Source organism: Echiichthys vipera (assembly GCF_963691815.1).
Source record: "Echiichthys vipera genome assembly, chromosome: 2".
NCBI classification, from domain to species: Eukaryota; Metazoa; Chordata; class Actinopteri; order Perciformes; family Trachinidae; genus Echiichthys; species Echiichthys vipera.
In genome coordinates this window covers 18,888,294-18,908,700 of record NC_139827.1, presented here as the reverse complement: position 1 = coordinate 18,908,700, position 20,407 = coordinate 18,888,294, and the positions used below count along the sequence as shown (strand labels likewise).

Sequence of the window (20,407 nt, the reverse complement as noted above, 5' to 3'; positions counted from 1 at the left end):
CATCGACCAGCCGCTGAGTGTCTTCTCTCTCTCTCTCTCTCTCTCTCTCTCTCTCTCTCTCTCTCTCTCTCTCTCTCTCTCTCTCTCTCTCTCTTTTGCTGTTCCAACATTCCATCACTTTCCATCTCCACCAATTTCTTTTCCTTCTTTTTATTCACACCCACTGCCACCTATCTTCTCCATCACTCCCTCCCTCTCCTCTTCAATGTCAGTCTCTTTGCTTCTCTCATGTCCAATCTGACCTTCTCCTCCTCTTTACTCTCTCTTATCTGCGACCACCGTCCAGCCATCTTTCTCCTTTTCTTTGGCCTCTCACGGTGTTATCGCACAAATCACGCTGTCAGCTCTGACGCTTTATGTGTCTCTCAATCACTCTTTTTTTTTTCCTCCAGTGCTTATTGTCTCACTCTCTCCCGGTGTTTCTCTTTCAGGCAGCTAATGGAGAACAAAATCACCATGATCGAGAGAGGAGCCTTTCAGGACCTGAAGGAGCTGGAGAGACTGTAAGTTACATTTTCGAAATCAAAGCAGCATTTTATCCCTTAACACGTTTTCTATACAAATACATTTCAGGATGCTTATCCTTGAAAATGTAAGCAGACATATGTTCATTTTGTAAATCTGTGGAACAGTACTCGTACAAATGGGTGATAAATGAAAGAAAAAAAGGAATTTTTCCCTCATTTTGTGACAAATGGTCACTGCACTTGTTGTTATGTAGCTCTTCGGGATTCTGTCACTGTACGTCCACTAAAAGTGCTTGTTTTTGCCACTGACAGGCTCAGATTGTTATTATATGTGTCTTACAACATTATGGAAAGGAGAAATCCAACTTTTCTCTTTTAGCTTTCTCTTGATCCAGTCTGTTTGTTACTGTCTCACTGAATGAGAAGTCTTGTCATTTTTAGTGGACGTACAATGACGGTGAGCAATTGCCCCGTAGGATTACGTTGCAGCCAGTTTTGCAGCTGCCAGCAGGTGTTGTTTCGATAACTGACCCTCCGTCAATATGTGTTTCCCCCTGCCTTAACCGGAACTAAGCCGTATCCATAACTCCAAACAGAGAGGCTGACTTCTCGCCTTTAAAGGCATTCTGCTTGGTTGAGATGTGTTTGCTTTAAAGGCAATTAAGATACTATAAACTTATCAAACTATTAAGTCGTTTGAATAGTTTGATAAGCATCATCATAATTTCATAAATGTTCAATCTGACTGTCATGACGATCGGTTGCCAAAATCTCCAAATGAACACTTTTAAAATGAACAGCCAAAGGTTGTTATGGCGCTGGGTAGGAATCAGTGGTATTCATCATCCAACCCTGAGGCACTTATGGCATAATTAAGTCTTGGTAGGTTGTGAGAGAGAGCAAGACAGAAGGGGTATGCGGACCACAGACTGCTGATACGTCCATTGTGTCAACTGTCAACTTGCCTGACGTGTGAGCCGTCCATATATGTATGTGTTTGCGTGTTATGCAGCCTGACTGCCAGCCAATGACACACTGGAATGCAGCAGACTGTGACAGAGTCTGAGGAGACTTAGAGACAAGCTTTTAATTAAAGACACATAAAAATCCTCACTGCTTACATTTAAAAACATAGACATACCTACACAGAGATATCCACTTGTACACACAGATGTACATACAGCAGTAAATCAAAGGAAGGTAATTCAGCTTCATGAATGTTTTGGGTAAATTCTTCAGGAGTGGTAGAGATGAAAAGGATAAAGTATCAGGACTGTGTCAGGTTTTCTCAGCTTTCTGCTGCACTGTGGCTGCTCTTTGTTGACAGAGAGAGAAGCTCTGTGGACCGCTTTAAGGAATCTGCAAGTGCTTCTCATGCAACCAGCGCTGGGTTCTGTCCAGCTAAGCAGATCAGGGAATTCCTGCACAGAGCTGCAAACAAAGGGGGCAATATTTAACTACATATAGTCTGGCTTTAACAGTAAACTTTGGTAGACTACCCTCTGTGTAAAGAGATGCTACATGCTGATAAATACAGTCTCTCATATGAGCAAAACAGGCTTCAACACACACTTGCACACACAATTTAGGCTAGTCTGTAAACAGCAATGGCAGATAAATCCTTATAGGGCTGCAAAGATTAATTGATTAATTGATTAGTTATCTATTAACACACTTAATTGTTAAATTAATCGGCAACTATTTTGAGAATCAATTAATTGGTTCGAGTATTTTTTTTTCATGAAAATTATTTGATTACAGCTTCTTAAATTTGAATAATTTCTGGTTTCTTTACTCCTCAATGACATTTTTCATCATTTTCGGACATCATGGTCCAAACAGCTAAACGATCAATCAGGAAATCAATTCCTTGATCAATTGAAAATAAATGTAATCATCTGTTGCAGCCCTAAAGTCTTACACATCTACATGCTGTCTCTGATGTCAACAAACACCTTTGACAGCAGCTAACCTTCTGACACAACATGACTGTTTTTTGTTGTCTTCGCAAGGGTTTTCAACTGTAATTTAGCGTCTCTGGCGTGGCATGTTCACAAAAACAAAGGTGGAGTCAGTCATCAATGCTCCCCCGTAGCTGCCGGACAATGGCACGTCTCCGGAGTCTGGAGTCTAGGGGCTCATTTCAAAGGCCTCCGTCCTCTGGGGGGCTGGAGGGGGGCCTGCTGGGCACCACTGCCCAGAAGAGAAGGCCCTAAGCTGGTCTGACGGATCCACAGTGACTGCCCCCCACAGAGGTGGAAAACGGTTCCCCTTCTCATCCTTCTTTTTGCGACAGACCCTGCAGGGCTGGCCAGGGTGGGGTCAGGTGTGAGGCAGTAGCTTGGGGGTATGGAGGAGGGGTCGTGGTTGAAGGAGGTGTGTAGGAGATAGGCATGTCTCAACACAGAAGGGCACATACACAAAAACCTGCATGGGTATGGATACACACATGCATGCGCATTAACTTACGCAAGGCTGCTTTGTCAGTACTGGTTTTATCTTAATTCTGCCCCCACCCCTCCTTTACACCCACTCATGCCTTCATTCATTCTTTAACCCCTCCTCATGTTTTTCTTCCATACCCACCCATCTCGTTCTCTCTCTCTATTGTCCTGTGCTTATAGGAATGTTATACATTCTTCACTCTCGCCCTGTAGATTATGAAGAATAGGAAAGAGAGGAGATCCTGATCTCCTTATCCTCCCCTCACATTTGAGTGGTTTATAGCCCCTATTCAATTCAAAGTCTATGAGATTGAAGGCGATAGAAGCCACAGATATGCAAAGAGAAAGGAAACAGTAATTACAGGTATTGAGATGAGGATTTCAGAGAACAGCAGTGAGATAAAGAGATAGTTAACCTGTAATTGAGTTATTACATTGTAAAAGATCATTTTAGAAGCAATGAATCATTTATAATTTTAAACAGATCACAGTTAGTGAAACGTATCTATCAACAGTGATAAAAAATTAGATAATTAGACCCCAAACTTAGTGATTGCGTTGTAGTATGTGGACAATGTGACAATTAAAAGATAATTGTACTTGTAGTAATTGTAGTGAGGCCAGATAGTGGGATATGGATTTCGAAGAAAAAAAAACACTGGATTAGTCTTAAATGACTAGCTCTAAAGCCTGTAAGTGATGACATTGGTCTTTCTGATCATCTCAGGGCTTCAGGTTTCAAATGTATTTTTGTTTTTTCATTTTTATTGAGCACGGGAAAAAAAGCCATTTTCACTACAACAGTTGTGCTGTTGAAAGTCTAGAAAAAAAGTAATTGATTTTGTCAAGTTGTGAGCCAAATACATGAACTGTTGCAAACACACACGCACACACACACACACACACACACACACACACACACACACACACACACACACACACACACACACACACACACACACACACACACACACACACACACACACACACACACAAACACACACAGATCAGTTTGAAGTGGGTTTGGAATAAAGTCAGCTTCTCTGGGTCAAGTAAATGTCTGTGTGTGACAAATTGTTAGTGTAAAATGGGTATTATGGCAGCAGTGGCACAGTGCGAGTAATAATTGGTTTCTGAGGTGGTTTGTTATTTTCTTCCCAGCCAGAGCTTGCAAACCTGTAGAACACATCTACAAGGCTGCAAGGTGTTAGTGTGTGTGTTTCTGTATTTTGTTAGTGTGGGTATGCATGCATGTTTGTGTGTGTGTGTGTGTGTGTTTGTGTGTGTGTGTGTGTGTGTGAGTGTGTGTGTGTGTGTGTGTGTGTGTGTGTGTGTGTGTGTGTGTGTGTGTGTGTGTGTGTGTGTGTGTGTGTGTGTGTGTGTGTGTGTGTGTGTGTTTACTGCATGGTTTGTGGTCCTCTAGCATCTGTTTATGATTGCAGGGATTATCACCACGCTGCAGTGTGACATTAGCTTGTTGGAGCGGCTCTCAAACCTCACGCTGCTGGCGACTGAGTCTTCATTCACTTTCAGCCAGACTTTGACGAATGAATCACGGCTGTGGAAATACTCTACTGTGAGGGTGTACATACATATACACTCCTTCAGGTCCAGAAACAAATGACTAATTCACTACTGCTGATTAGATTATTTGTCAGCCAGAGGCAGTCACTACTTCTAGACGGACACTAGAGGTGATCAGTAAATGTAGGAATACATCTTTTAACAGTGAACCTTCAAGCTGAACCAGTGTTTTCTTGGCTTGTGGGTACGAAAAGGAATATGCAACAATTTTGATATTTTGATATTGTTTATTTTCAAATGTATACAGAAAAGATATCTAAAAATTATCTTGTTTCAGGTTTTCAAATGTGAGAATATACTGCTTTTTTCTTTTTCTTATATCTATCAGTGTAAATTCAATATTTTTGGATTGTACACTGTTTGACAGACAAAACAGGTGATTTGAAGATATCACTGTGAGCTCTGGGAAATTGTGATTGACATTTTAATAATCTAGTTTTTTAAGTCTACCAGCTGAAGGAGTGACTTTATTAGGCTGCATTCACACCAAATCAGGCGTTGCAGTGAAAATGCCACTCTATTCATTTGAATGTACTGTAGGTAGTCTGCTGACGCTGTGGCGGCGGGTATTGCTGCGGCTGGTGAAAAAAAAAGCTCTGCAGCAACAAGTTGAAACAGTATAAACCTTGCTGAATGCAAAACCTACTAGTAGGTTTTGCACTCAGCAATGCCAAATTTGGTGTGAATTCAACCTTAGACTGGAGCATCTTGAGCTGCATAATTTGCAGAGGTGGTTGTAAATTGAATGCTGTATTGTTATCTCAGAGAAGGTAAAAAATAACATGTTTGCATACAGTTTACTCCTCTTCCTTTGTGATGCAAGTACCAATTAAAGCAGGATCAGTATATGACCAGGCGAATTCATGGGAACACATGGTCAACGTTTTAATTTCAAACTACATTATGTAGTTAGGTTTAGTCAACAAAGGGATTAGGGAAAGATTGTTTGTGAGTTTAAAATTCAGTAAGTGCATTTGTAAGATAATCACAGTGAAGCACAGGGCACAAACGGTGGTCTCCCGGGTGAAAGTCCTGTGTTTGTTTGTCCCATCCACCACCCCGACCTCCTCACCGCACAACTTTGTCGCTCTTAATTCTGGAGCACTTGCTCTGAGTGTCTAATTATAGGTTTACAGTTGAAAGTCTGGTGCGTTTCATACCGACACTCAAGGTTGTCTTGTGCGTCAGTATCAAACGCCAAGGGCCATGACAAAACATTATTTGACACCCTGGGAATGAAAAGGGGCTGTACTTTTATGACCATAAAATGCCTAAGATATGGTGATTAAGAATTTCACATGATGAAATAGTCAGACAGTTATGAGCAAAATAATTAAGTGCAGCTAAACCCATGACACCTCAGAGGAACCAGACGAAAGATTATTATCCTTCATTCTCTTCACTTCATTCTCTCGGTCTCCTAGTCTGACAGCATTGCATCTATTTTAAAAGAATGAGCTCATACCCCCTTTCTGTGCTCCTTCCTCCTCCCCACCTCCAGCACTAGTCCGTGCACTCACCCAGGGGAGGTATATCCCTTTAACGGGTTCTCATGGCTGGGCTGGACCTGCAGGAGGAGTGGGCCTCTCTGCGGGACCACGTGGGGCTCTTAGTCGCCAGAGCCAGCGTTAACGGAAGAGGAGTGAATAATTTAGAAACATAATTTCTGTGGGGATGTTAAATAATTAAGCAGCCTCTGATGTAACTGGGGAGTGTAACACTTTCCTATGTTTGTGCACTTGTGGGTGAAAGATGGACACAGAGGAGGTGACATTATTAAAGGAAAGTCCACATCGGCTTATAGTGAAGCAACGAGAGGTGAAAGACTAAAGTTAAGCCATTGAGAGACTTAAAGAGAAGTTTTTGGAGTTTAGAATGGAATTGGTGACATTTTTTAAGTGTTTTGTTTAAGTGTACTGTGGCATTTCTTTCTTTTATGTGTTTGTTTGTGTAAATCATGCAAACTGTGTATTGTTAGTCACTTTTCTTATTGGTTTGAAGCCACTCTTTCTTCATTCGGCCTCCATCCCTCATTTTCTTCTTCCCTCTCTTCATTCTCCTCCAGTAGCAGCCAGCACAGCATCCGTCGTTGGGCCTGTCAATTGTGTGTGTGTGTGTGTGTGTGTGTGTCCGGGTTAAACTGTTTCAGCAGCCTGTCTCTCATTGTGTCACTCAGTTTCTTCACTCTCTGCTTCACATCAAGGCACAACTACACACACACCAACACACATCGGCACACAAACCTCTTCACTCCACTCAACCAGGGTTAAATGATCGCACCCAGATTATTAAACTCACCCGAGTTCTCTCAACTCTTCTGTTTGTGTGTGTGTATGTGTGTCTGGTGTGTGTGATGACAGGTTGTTGTGAGTTCTTCCCCTATGAGGGCCTTGTTTATTCAGTGGGGTCCTTTTCACACATTCGGTAGCCCGGCCAGACTGCCTGTTTGTTTTTCCCACATCATCTCCTCTCCTCTGCCTTTGTGGTAAAAAAAAAAAAATCCCTCCACACCTCCCCTTCATCCGAACCCCTTCTCTCGTCTTCCTCCCCCTGCCTTCCCTCCGTCCTTCTCAAGTTCTGTGTTTGTCTGGCAGCCATGTTGTACCCCTTAAATCAGGGGTAACCAGGAGTCTGTTTTTTTGCTGTCCATGAACATGTGTGTGCTTTTAATGCCTCCATCAATCTCCTTATTCTTTCATTCTTCCTCTAACTGCACTGCATTGCAATCCAATAAAAATACATACATAATTTGATATGATGACCAGGAAACACAAATCTCACCTTAAAAACCTAATTATATACTTAAAAAACCACTTCTCCCACTTTGTCTGGAAGAGCCTACGTGGAGCTTATTTCCTAATTAATGCTGTGTTTTTCCAGGCGCCTGAATCGGAATAATCTGGCTGTCTTCCCCGAGCTTCTCTTCCTGGGAACGACAAAGCTTTACAGACTGTAAGTCCTTTTTTATTTCTGTATCCATCACTCAATGGCTCTGCATTGTTAACTGAAATATTGTTCATTTCCTTGTGTGTTTTGTTTAATTGGATCGCTAAGAAGGCCTGAGATCATGCAAATGAGTTGTTGCAATGGTCTGTTTGTGTGTATCACCGCAAGTTTGTACAAGTCAATGACTGTGACTTAAAATGACATGGTGAAATATGTTACAGACATAAAATACAGAAAAAAATGTCTGGTTTTCTTGGTGACGCAGCTGTGGTGTTTGACTTGGATGAAGGAGCGAGGAGAGCAAGGGAACAGATTTTACATGGCACTCTCCATATAAGCCAGTTCAGTAGCTAATGGAGATTAGCACTCCAACAGCTGCTGCCCACTGGGAGAGACGTGTGTGTGTGTGTGTGTGTGTGTGTGTGTGTGTGTGTGTGTGTGTGTGTGTGTGTGTGTGTGTGTGTGTGTGTGTGTGTGTGTGTGTGTGTGTGTGTGTGTGTGTGTGTGTGTGTGTGTGTGTGTGTGTGTATGTAAGAGAGGATGGAGAGGAGAAAGTGAGCATACAGATCAGATCAAGAGAGATATTAGCAGCGAAACATGGAAACAGGTTTCTCTTCTGAAGTAACGTTTTGTGTTTCACAGGCAGAAAATTGTTTCAGTTTCAGAACATAAACGTTCCAGTTTGCATTCAAACCAATGAACCGCTGTTGTCGTCAAGCAACTTCCACTCTTCACTCACAGCCTGAGCTTCTGTAAACCGAGCCATAGGGCTGGGCAGCAAGGCTGCTGAATCTGTGGGAACTAACTTCCCGTCATGGTTGTTTGTGGTCTCAGGGAATAATTATGGTCGCATATATTTATATGTGTGGCTGAATATATTTATCTAAAACAATATTGAAATGCTCAGATGATTCAGAGAGTGTGTGAAAGTTGTTTATGTTCTGCGGCTTCTACGGTGGTTGGCTGGGCTTGACCTGTCGTGTCTAGGGGTGTGTGTCTGCATGTGCGTCTGTCTTTCTGTAAGTGTGTGTGTGTGTGTGTGTGTGTGTGTGTGTGTGTGTGTGTGTGTGTGTGTGTGTGTGTGTGTGTGTGTGTGTGTGTGTGTGTGTGTGTGTGTTTGTGTGAGTGAGTTTCTCAAGGCCAAGAGTTGGCATATTGCTCAGCGTGTGGGCCGGTGTAAAAATACAACTCGGATATACTGCTCTCTGCTCAGCTGTCGCAGACAAGCAGCCTCAGTGTCGGTGTGTGCGTGTGCATTTATGTGTTATGGCTTCTGTGTGTGTGCCCATGGGTAGGCCTCAGCTCTCCAAGTGTAGTCCTTTTTGTTTAGCATAGGGTCCCTCATTGGCTGCACATTGACATGAACACACACAATTTATTCAGCATTCATGATGTTGTGTTATAATATTTCTGAGTAAATATAGTATGGTATAAAATTAACAGTAGACAGAGAAACAAAGAAAACTCTGAAAATCAACAGAAAGTTGCTAAATGACAATGAAAACAGATATTGCCAAGCTGGCGCCGTTGCAGCCACAAAGCTACAAGCAGATTTCAGACGTATGGAAGTCATTTAGAATGAACAACAACCATGGAGGCTTTGCCAATAGTATTTAGGGCTGTTTGGTCAATATTAAATCGTATGCCTACTTCTGTGCACCCCCTACAGTGTATTTTTATTCTTAGAAAACACAACAAGAAACCCTTGAGAAGCTCTGAACTGGAATCTTGTTAAGTTGTATGTAGAGGTCAGAAGGTATGTGCGAACTGGACGGACTATGGTTCTTTCTACCGTACTGCTATAAATGAACACTTGCTCAACCTGCTATTATGAAAATTACGTTTTCACTTTTTCGGGGCTTGGAAAAACTGTGTGTGTGTGTGTGTGTGTGTGTGTGTGTGTGTGTGTGTGTGTGTGTGTGTGTGTGTCTTTGTGTGTGTGTGTGTGTGGGTGGGTGTAGTACTTGCTGGATGTGTTTAACCTTTGCTAAGCACTGCGGTTTTGAGGGCTAAAATAAACTGAGGTCAGGTGTGAGATGTGCAATGGATTTTAAAGGACACGTTTTTTCTGCCTGAATTATGTTAACCTGCAACCTTTGCTTTCAAACCAGTAAGTATGACATACTGCAGGTTCAAGACAAAGGAAACCTGGGTTTGCATCCTACATGACACGGGTTGTCGATGTAGACTACTAAAACACATTAAGTGTGTTTGTGATCAGTAAGTTATAACCGAAACACTGCTTTGAAATAATGAAAAAAAGACCTTTTAATTTTTGTAAAGCGTGTGTGTGCCTTGGTATTTTTTGGTTATGATTTATTGATCACAAAGCTAAGTACACTCTAACCTTTCGTTTTTTATACCTGTATGAAGTACACTCCTAAGCCAATCTACTTTTAGATTTGTAAATAATCAAACAGTCAACACATCTGTGGAGTGCTTGATGTCTGTGTTACTTTTTTCCACTATTAACCAAAAATCACCATCTTTTAGTTCAGTTCATTTGATATTATGAGAATAAGACCTTGATGTCACAAGGAACTACAGAAATGTGAAGGATAACACAATAAAGTCCAGACCTGTGTTTATTTGTTATACAGTGCACTATATACCCTCAGACATTTTAGTCGAGTGCCTAAATGACATCACACAATCCAATGTGTTGCATTTTATAGACAAATTCATTTTGTGTGACTCTGTGCCTTCACTGATGATTTCACATGACGATTACTCATAAGTGTCTGAAATCTCGATTTACTGCTCGCTATGGATTTAATAATTTAGCGTCTATTAAATAGGAAGTAGTCAATGAGTGAACAATAGAGTGATTTCAAACAAAGGTTGTTGGTTTTGGTTCTTGCTGTCAAGATAACAAAGACGCATTAGTCCAGATGATTAGGTGACACCATATAACCGTCAAACCGACACAATAAATATCTACAGTTACCAGTTTATTAGGTACACATAGTGTCAACTGATGCAATGTTATACAACAGTCCTGCAATAAATCCTTCCTTCACGAAGGTTAAATTGTTCAGTTTTTTCCCTTTTTTCCATTGGAGATCATTAAGTACATCTGGCTCTTTTATAGAATTCAAGTAACGAAATAAGTGCAGTAAAGTCTGTGATTCCAGATGATCGATTCAATTCTCACACTTATGTTATGATGCTCCAATACAATATGATTGTCTTCTATCGCTATGCAGATGACACAGTGCTGATGCTCTGCAGTGAACAAATATATTTGTGTGGCAGTTACCTCTCTCTTCTGCCATTTTCCTGCCAGCGCTCTCTCTCTCTCTCTCTCTCTCTCTCTCTCTCTCTCTCTCTCTCTCTCTCTCTCTCTCTCTCTTTCTCTCTCTCTCTCTCTCTCTCTCTCTCTCTCTCTCTCTGCTGGACAGAAATTTAGTAGTGAGATGAAAGAGGGAGAGATGAAAGAGGGGTTGATGAAGGGATGGGATGATCGGAGGATAGGAGAATGGGTCACTGCTCCAACAGCTGAAAAGTCTGGTTATGCTAGAGTATGAAGCTGGACTGATGGGACAGGGTTTGTGTGTATTTGTGTGTTGCTGTTTTATTGCAGCTTGGTCTCTGCTGGTAAACTTCCCTCAGCAACAGTTTTCCAGGTTACTTTATCAATGTGTTTCTTTTGTTGTTTTGTGTTAGGTTGATGGTGCGTTTTGCTTGAAACTTCGGCTTTCCTGTGTTAATTTGACAAAGTGAGGAATGGAGAGAGAAAGTGGAAGAGGGAAGGGGATGAGAGATTGAAGGAAAGTTAGTTGTACCTCACTACTTCATCCTTTGAGAAGGAAAATCAATATGGACAAGTTGATTGAGAGGAGCAAAATGAGTGAACTTCAAGTCTCACAAACACATTAAACCTGAGTTAAAGTGGTCTGGGGTTTGAATTGATGAGTTGATGAGTCTACGTTTTTGGGTGTGTGTGTTTATGTGTGTGTAATAGTCCCTAATCCTCTGCTAAACGGTGCCATGATGAGGCTTTACCAGGCAGCATTGTTGCCTAGCAGCCTCAAAGGTTGTGGCTTTGTCTTCTGTGAGAGCTTAACCCTGCTGCGTGTGCACACACACACACACACACACTCTCTCTCTCTCTCTCACACACAGACACACACACACACACACACACACACACACACACACACATCACACACACACACACACTATGTACCACCTCGGCTGAGACGACAGGCACAACACAATGGTCACAAAAGCGCAGGCGCCTTCTTCAGAAGATGTGGTCTTTCCCAGCATGTGGACGGTTAATCGACACAGAGGGAGGACGAGGAGGAGGAAGGAAGAGGAGGAGAGAGGTCAGAGGTAGAGAAGATGAATTTTCTCTGAGTAAATAATGCTTTTTAATTAAGACAGAGCATGTTAGGCGTTTTAGTTGCCACAGTGATGATGACCTCTGGGTCCCGCAGGGGTCAAAGGTGAAGAATGCTCCAGTCAGAAGATCTAAGCAGGAGGTGATTTATAGGATCGAGGAGGGGGAATCTCATGTCTCTCATTAACAAAATCAGACAAATTAAACTTGTAACAGCTGTGTATCCTCCAAATACACTGACAGGGAGATTTTTTCCTTCTAAGTTAAAAACATTTTATGTTATTATAAGACTGACGTGGCATCCATCAGGGTCATCATACTATATACTTACCGCACTTACAAAGAACTATTAAATGTGATAAGTATTAAAAACAGAATAAATAAAGGACTTCCTGTCACATATACACAATGGTTAACTGAGCAGCCATTGGAAGATGTATTTAAAGCATTTTAAAGTAATTTTAATGTATACCATAATTGAAATTTCAGATAAAGACCTCACCTGTATGCACTTAACCTGTTGGTGTTGCCTACATCCATTTAACAGAGAATGCAACCTCTCTAGAGGTTACAGTATATGTATACAAGCCTACTAATTGGTTTTGCAAGTTATGTTTTTAGATAAACTCAGTTAGGATTGTGTTCTGTGGCAACATTTTTATAGTGAAAAGAGCCTGCTGTATGTTCGGGGGGAGGGTGTGCATGCAACATGCAGGATTTTGACCCAAGATCGGGGTTAATATTTTGAATTCTGCTCGATTAATTAAGTTGGGCTTTTATAGTGAAAGGTAAAAACAGAAGTAGTGAAGCTGTAACCGAACAAAAAAAGAAAGAAAGAAAATCTTCCTTTATAAGTCCCTTGAGGGGAACTTACATTTTTCACTTTGCTGTTATTATTATGCACATTACATGCAACTGAAATACACACATGCACAAACAGGACCTATACACGTGCATTAATGGAGAGATGAGAAAGTGGGCTGCCCATTGTCATGCACCTAGAGCAGTTGGAGGTCTGGTGACCTTGTCAGTGCCCAGGAGGTGATCTGGCACCTTTCGAGCCATCAGTCTGCGCTCCATAATTGGTCTGCATGGGGACTTGAACCGGTGACCCTCCGGTTCCAAACCATTAATGCTACAGCTAATTCTGCCCCAATGCACTGCTGTCTAATCTATAAGAAGGTATTGTATTTGCTTTATAAAGTCATTTAATCACTATAGGAAAATGAATGGAATATGTCAATGACTATTTTCCATGTAGTATGAAGATTTTGCAACATGTCCGATTCATTGGTTAAAAAAATATCCTTTTAATGATGATAACAAAAAGATAATTTGGCAGTATTATGTTCCTTTGAAAACAGATTTTCTGTTGAAAATTGGCTTTATATAAACATTATTTAAAGGAAACAGGGTTGACCAATGGGGTATCACACATATGCAGCCATTCATTCGTTTTCTTCACCCTATATGGTCATATAGTGTTAGACCAGCGGTGTTATCATGCTGGATGTTAGGGAACTGTGACAGAACTCAGTGGATTAGTGAAAGTTGGTGAACTTCATACTCTCTCATCTATAACAATTATTTGATACATTGTTATCTTTGGAACTAATCTCTTTCACTCACATCAAGGCCATACTGACCCTTTTGTGATGTTCATGGAGGGGAACAGGGAAAAAAACGAAACTCCTGCTCCTGGTTATTTCAGCCGATGTTGAAGGGGATTATTTGGATTGCTGCCTTTAAAAAGATCAGTATCTGCTGGTAGCAGCCCGGTTGATCGCAGTGTTTTGGATAAGAAGATGTTTGGTCACTGACTTTGTGCACATTGCCATTATGTCTGTCCAAGGAAATGAAGTTAAGCCTTTGCAGCCCGAGGCATCTGTGGATGGGCCTCTTTCTCTGTCTGTCTGTCTGTCTGTCTGTCTGTCTGTCTGTCTGTCTGTCTGTCTGTCTGTCTCTCTCTCTCTCTCTCTTTCTCTCTCTCTCTCTCTGTCTGTTCTTCTCTATATTTATTTATTTCTATCTAACAAACATTGACTCATACTGGCACAAACATACTGCTTTACCATTCAGCAATATTTCCTGCCCCCTCCTGTTTCTCTGAATGCACTTTAACAGATATAAAAACTCTCTCACAGAACCAACCAACACACACACACACACACACACACACACATACACACACAGACACACACACGCGCGCGCACACACACACACACACACACACACACACACACACACACACACACACACATACACACAAACACCAACACACACACACACACACACACACACACACACATACACACAAAACACACACACACACACACACACACACACACACATGCACACAAACACCAACACACACACACTCACACACATACACACACACACACACGCACACACACACACATACACACACACCCATGCACACACACACACACACACACACACACACACACACACACACACACACACACACACACACACAGGAAAACTGCTCTTTTCAGATCATTTCATACCAAGAAAGAAATGTTTTAATTTGGATTGTTGGATCACACAGATCATGTCCAGCCAACAAATCATGTTTTTCTTTTTCTTTCGTGTGGTTGAGTTTGTGTGTTTTCAGATATTTCCATGTCATCGGTGTACATATTATGAATCACCGAGTGCAAACTAACAGTTACAACAGTGTTTTGAGGTGTTGAGTGTAAGTGACTCACACACTTGCCATCATATGAATCACATGACTGCCTATCTGAATTGCTCAAGGCCACTCATTCCTAAGAAGTGATTTGGCCATTCAGATCCCGACACAATGCTGTAATTCATTCTCAGGCAATTTCGAGAGGGCTTGCCAAAGCCGAACTGGCATTATTTAGAGGGCACCAGGACAAAAGATTATGTTATACAGACAGAATGTAAAAATATGAAACGCCCTACTTGACTTTAACGACGGCTAGCGCTAACTTGTTTCTGAATGTAACCCAGGAAGTGTATGTGTGTGTATTTTACAGAGCTGCTCTTTGCAGTTTTTTTTTCCTCCACCAAGGATGTTTTGTTTTCGGCTCGGTTTGTCTGTTTGTTTGTCTGTGAGAAACTACTGAAAAACTATTGGCCTGATTTTCATGAAATTTGATGGAAGAGTGTAGCATGAGCAAAGGAAGAACCCATTCATTTTTTTAACAGATCCGAATCACAAATTTTTTTTCACTTTCGATAACATGGTGAGATGGGGAATGGCCTTGAAGGAAGTATGCTCTTTCTGCGTGCCCTTCTAATTTTAACTGGAAACAGTAGCAGTGGAAAACATATTGGACTCACTGTTGCAATGACTCCAATATGCCGACATTAGTTGCCAGTTTTGTAACTATACCAAGTGAAAACCAATGCAGTCATTCCTACAATAAATCCGTCCATCAAAGTTTAAATGTTTTTGGACCTCTGTTTTACAGAGGTGTTAATCATTTTGGAGGCTGGAGTCCTCGCTTAGGGGTGTTATTATAGTCTCATCAATATAAAGAGAGTCTACTCTCCTCTCTGTACAGACAAATCACAGCTGTGCTTCCCCAAAACCATCTTGTTTATGTCAACACAAACAAGACATTCAATCATAAAGTCTTTATTCAAGTAGAAAAAATAATATATATAACATCATATCTATATACAGTATATATACAGCCTACTACTCAATTTGTGTGTACTAGTATTAACTTAATTTGCCGTGCAATGGTTGGATTTGTTCTAATCTTTGTAAAGTTTATTTTCTATAAGTAAAAAACACTTATTCAGTGGATGATTTTCATATACACTATATGTGTAATATGACTTTAAAGTTAATACCATCCTATCTAGATGTTGGGCACAATAACAAAATATACTTTTCATTATCTTTGTATTGCAGTGAATATGAATTGTTCTGAGCACATATTTGCTTTCAAAATGCATCTGATAAACAGTGCTTTTCATTTCGGTATTATTTCTAAACTTAAAAACTTAAACTGAATATTTTAGATGCAAAAAGAAACTAATGTAGGATGTTGTGTTTAATCTCCAAACTAATTTCTGTTTGATATTTCTCAATTTGGTATGCTGAATGCAGCCCAATCAATCACCTGTCGCCCAGGGTGTGTGAGTGCCAAAGTTCAGAGCTTACAGATGAAAGGTCAGGGAGCATCAGTGTCAACCCCTGAGATATCCAGGATAATGGACATGCCAGCAGTGATGACGTTGCTTTGCCCATCAGATTACAGAACGAGAGCGAGTTACACCTTGAAAAAGAGACACGCAGAGAGAGGAGGGGTTGATACAGACAGAATGAATGAAGGGTGTTTAAAAGAAAGATTAGAGATGTGTTTGCTCTCTTAAATGATGTGGAAAAAAGAGCAGGGAGGAATTTACCGAGGTGAAGACAGAAGGGTTTTCTCTATTGTGAGCAGACTGTGAAAAGCAAAAAAAAAAAAAACGATGTGGTGCTACAAAGTGAGGGATGAGAAAGTAAAGAAAGGGGAAGAGCTAGAGGGGAGAGTCATGTGGAAAGGAGAGGAGAGAGGTATGTCAGTGCTTACTGTAGATGGCAGGTAGCCTGAAGCCTGGAGCCAGTATGTCTGTCAGAAAGAAGTGCCCAGGTGTGTGTGTGTGTGTGTGTGTGTGTGTGTGTGTGTGTGTGTGTGTGTGTGTGTGTGTGTGTGTGTGTGTGTGTGTGTGTGTGTGTGTGTGTGTGTGTGTGTGTGTGTGTGTGTGTGTGTGTGTGTGTGTGTATGTGTGTGTGTGCGTAACCTGAGTGTGGATTACTGGGAGGGGGGTTACATACCTAGCCAACGCCAGGAAGAGCTTACCTGGAAGCAGGTAGTTATGACAGCAGAGTGTGGTGTGTGTGTGTGTGTGTGTGTGTGTGTATCTTTATGTGTGCGTGTGAGGTCTTCTGGATCATCAAAGCATTTCCTCGCATTGCTTGTGTGTGATTAAGGGTCACTGTGTGCGGTAATACATCCCAACAAAGCAGTTAAGTCATCCTGCATCTTCTTCGCTTCCCTCGCCTCTCTTTAATGCTTACTTCCTCTCCTTTTCTCATTCACTTAATAATATAAAGTTAACGCTGGTTGGACGCGGTTGAGAACCGTTTGCTCTCCCTCTCTGTCGCCTTTTCTTCGCCAACTGTGGAGGCTTGTCTCTCCAGGGTATCTGCACATATGGATCCAGGCCCTGTATTGATGGATGAGTCGGCCTGCCCAGTGAATTATGGGAGGGATTATGGAGTAATCAGGACAATTCATCATGCAATGCTGCTCAACTCACCCCAATCACAGCTACTCAATAGCAATATTGACCCTTGCATGCTGTATGCGTCCGTGTAGAGGAGTGGCGGAGTTGTTGTGGTTTCCAACATGTTGTTGTGGTTTCCAACATGTTTTCATTTCATCCTTAAAACCTTAGTCTATGTCTCAATAATGTTAAATTGACTGAGTTAGAACATCCTTAGGGCAGGTTCACACTCAAAGATTCAGTTCCTGAATTGAACCATAGACTGTATATAAAGATGGATGCTTGACAGCTCCCGGAAACTTAAGTCAAAACATTTCGATACTGGCTGCAGTATAGGTTGTAAATCCTGCCCTCTCCGGATTGCTAGCGGAATGGACATGGGCAAAATAAAATGAAAATGCACGTTAAAAAATTTTTTTTAAAGATGTTTTCTGTCAATTTAAGTAGTTCTGATCACGCTGATGTTTGTTGAAGCGTTCATTTTTCTGACAAGTTGGGTTTAAATTAGTTATTTGATGCTATAAGGATGGGTGAAACGTCATAATTGACAGCTGAGATTGACTAGCGATTGGTCAAGCGGGTGTATGGGCAGGACTTCAATATTGTGGCCCCATTGCCCGGCCTTTTCTATGTAGACGCCGGCTTCAAAATTACAGAATGACATTGCCTGCATCCAGGATATCTTGGCTTCATTTTGTACAGTGGGAGGAAGTCTATGAAATTAACCAATGATACATTGTTTCAGTTTTCCAACTGGTCCGGTTTGTGTTCACAAAGGCAAAACTTAAACGGTCCAGAAATTGTAAAGAGAAGCCACATTGTGAAAATGTCATTTGATTATTGGTCATACAGTTGGCTAGTTAAAAGACAACGAACCCCTCCCACTTTTAAACATCGTACATCATAGTTTTGATCTGGAGACGGCAGACTTTACAGGACTATTTGAACATCTCATAAGACAGCGAGTATTAAGTGATTTAGTATTTCAGGCTTTACTATCAGATAGTCGTAACCCAGAAGACATCTGGCTTTGATGAGAATGTTTTTTTACAGATGTAATTACACAAAATGGTACACTTCCTGTGATTGGTTCGAATGGTGCACATTTCTCATGAGCGTGGTCCGAAACCTTCCCTTTGATGCATACCAGCGCAATTGTTTGGTCGAGTCACACAAACCAAAACAAACCGCACAAAGGTGATAAAAACTGTTGTAAACGCACCTTAGTTATCATTTATTTATATTTATTTATCAAGAATTTAACAATCAAATTTGTGTGGGTGTGATTTTGTCAGATTTGGCTGACAGTGTTATGCCACAATGGAAGCAAACCCACCAACTGTTTTAACTTGGGCAGAAAATCTTGTGGAATCCCCAAGTATGAGATATACCAAATATGTCTGACTTTTGGGAGATATACACAAGACATCTAGATTATATCTACAATTGTCTTGGATTTGAAAATGTTGCTCACTGTAATCATATTGTATCATATACTGTAGCTTCAACAAAGAGCTTAAACAGGATGATACTGAATATAATATACTGTTGCTCTGTGGTATAACAACCTTGTTGACTTACTGAGGGAGAAACAAATGTGGAAAAACTGTATTTCAGGGGTTTATTAATGCTAATCCCCAGATAAAAACTCACTCTGGCTACCAAGTGTCTACTCTTTCACAAACTAGAACAAAAACTAGAAACTTTGAGCGCTCACACAGCCTCGCCAGTCAAATGGAAAACAGAAAGGTTTCAGTTTATGTCAATCAGTCAGCAGACCTAACATGGCTGTCTTTCTCTGTCCTGGGTGCCTCCCTCCCTCCCTCCCCTCTAATCCTCCATCTTGGCTCTGTGTCAAACTGCCTTGTCCAGTTGCACAATATCCCTCCTCCGGGGCAAGCAACTGCATCCCCTCTCTGGCTCCATTAGTGCCACTCCACTGGCATAGCCGGCATTCTCCAGTGGGACCGTCATCGCCGGTCACTCCATTGGCACCCCTGTCACTCGCCAACCGCCACAAAAGAAAACCTCTCCGCCCTCCCTCTCTGCCTCTCCTGCTCGCTTGGTCTTTTTGGCACCCCCATTTTCTTCCCCTCCTCATCTTTCTCTCTCCCACTCCTCTATTATCTTCCCTTTCTCTTTCCAGCACCTTTCTCCTAAGTCTTTTCCCTCTCATACGCCTTCTTGCCTACACTCCCCAAACCCCTTCACTCCCCTGCCCACCTCTCTCCCTTGAGCCCAACACATTGGTTTGGAGAGGCTTATGCAAGACCCTCATCCAGGGTAATGATGCAGTAACCAAGAGAGGAAACTGGGAGCTGTCCAGTGATTCCTCCCAGAGATGTTGCTCACAAGTTTAGAGCCTCTCACATTATTTCACCAAAAGCTGAGTGTGTTTGAACTGACCACAGCGACCCAGGCTCATTAAAACGCACTATGTGTACATAATGGGAGGACTCGGGCCAGACACAGACCTACAACAGTCGCTGTTGCTTTAATTGAATTTCCTGTTTTTAAGTAATTTTAAAAAACAAACTTGTTGAATGCCTAAGATATAGAATTAAAATTAGAACACACTGGGCCACATGAAGGAAACAATATACAATCAAATGTGTCCTTGTTTTTGTTCTCATCCATGTCCCACGTTCTTATTTTGTTAGCGATTTCATACATACATACATACGTACATCTAGTTTTAACAGGAAAAAACAAACAAATTGTAGTAGTAGTGTATCTTTTATTAATGTACAGTTTGTTTTTGATCAAGTAATTAAGTGGGATTGTTCATTCAGCTCACCAGGGTAAGAGCAGATATGGATGGTCAAGAACGTTTGGTGCACCTTGCACACCAGCTGAATTGTCTTGAAAACACAAGATCACCCGAGAATCGTAGGTTCACGTCTCACAAAAATCCATCTGGTCAGGCTCCAAGTAATGTGCTTATGTTCTGACCAAAGGTGAACCGGCCAGTCAGCTTCCTGTGAGGAGCTACTGGCAGTTGAGGGGGGAGGTGGAGCTGGGGGTGACAAAAACACAAAACAACAATGGAGACTCCTAAAGAGGTTAGCGGACATACTGAGTGTTTTTCTTCACTGAAAGAAGAGAAAGGTGCTGAAGGCTTTTCATGATGGAAAATATGTTTTTGTACCAGTGATGTCCAGTGATGGCTTCTGAGATGGTTCTGTGAAACAAACTACCTGACTAGTCAGGTTACATCTGGAGTTGACTTCTCTTATTTTTTATTTTAATATTACAGAAATATAAGGGAATATTGCTGCATGAGGCCCATTAATATGTAAAATAATCAGATGAGATGAAGATTAATATGAGAAAGTGTGATATTGTAGCTG

At 41.4% G+C, this 20,407-nt stretch overlaps 1 protein-coding gene across 3 annotated transcripts in view; it reads left to right on the top strand.

Moving 5' to 3' along the window:
- Nucleotides 1–20,407, top strand: part of slit2 (slit homolog 2) — a 95,562-nt gene that overhangs the window by 3,193 nt on the left and 71,962 nt on the right. For all 3 annotated transcript variants that reach the window (XM_083925812.1, XM_083925813.1, XM_083925811.1), the window contains exons 3-4: nt 432–503; nt 7,376–7,447. In XM_083925812.1, coding sequence (XP_083781938.1) covers nt 432–503; nt 7,376–7,447 — 144 coding nt within the window. The remainder of the gene's footprint in view (nt 1–431; nt 504–7,375; nt 7,448–20,407) is intronic.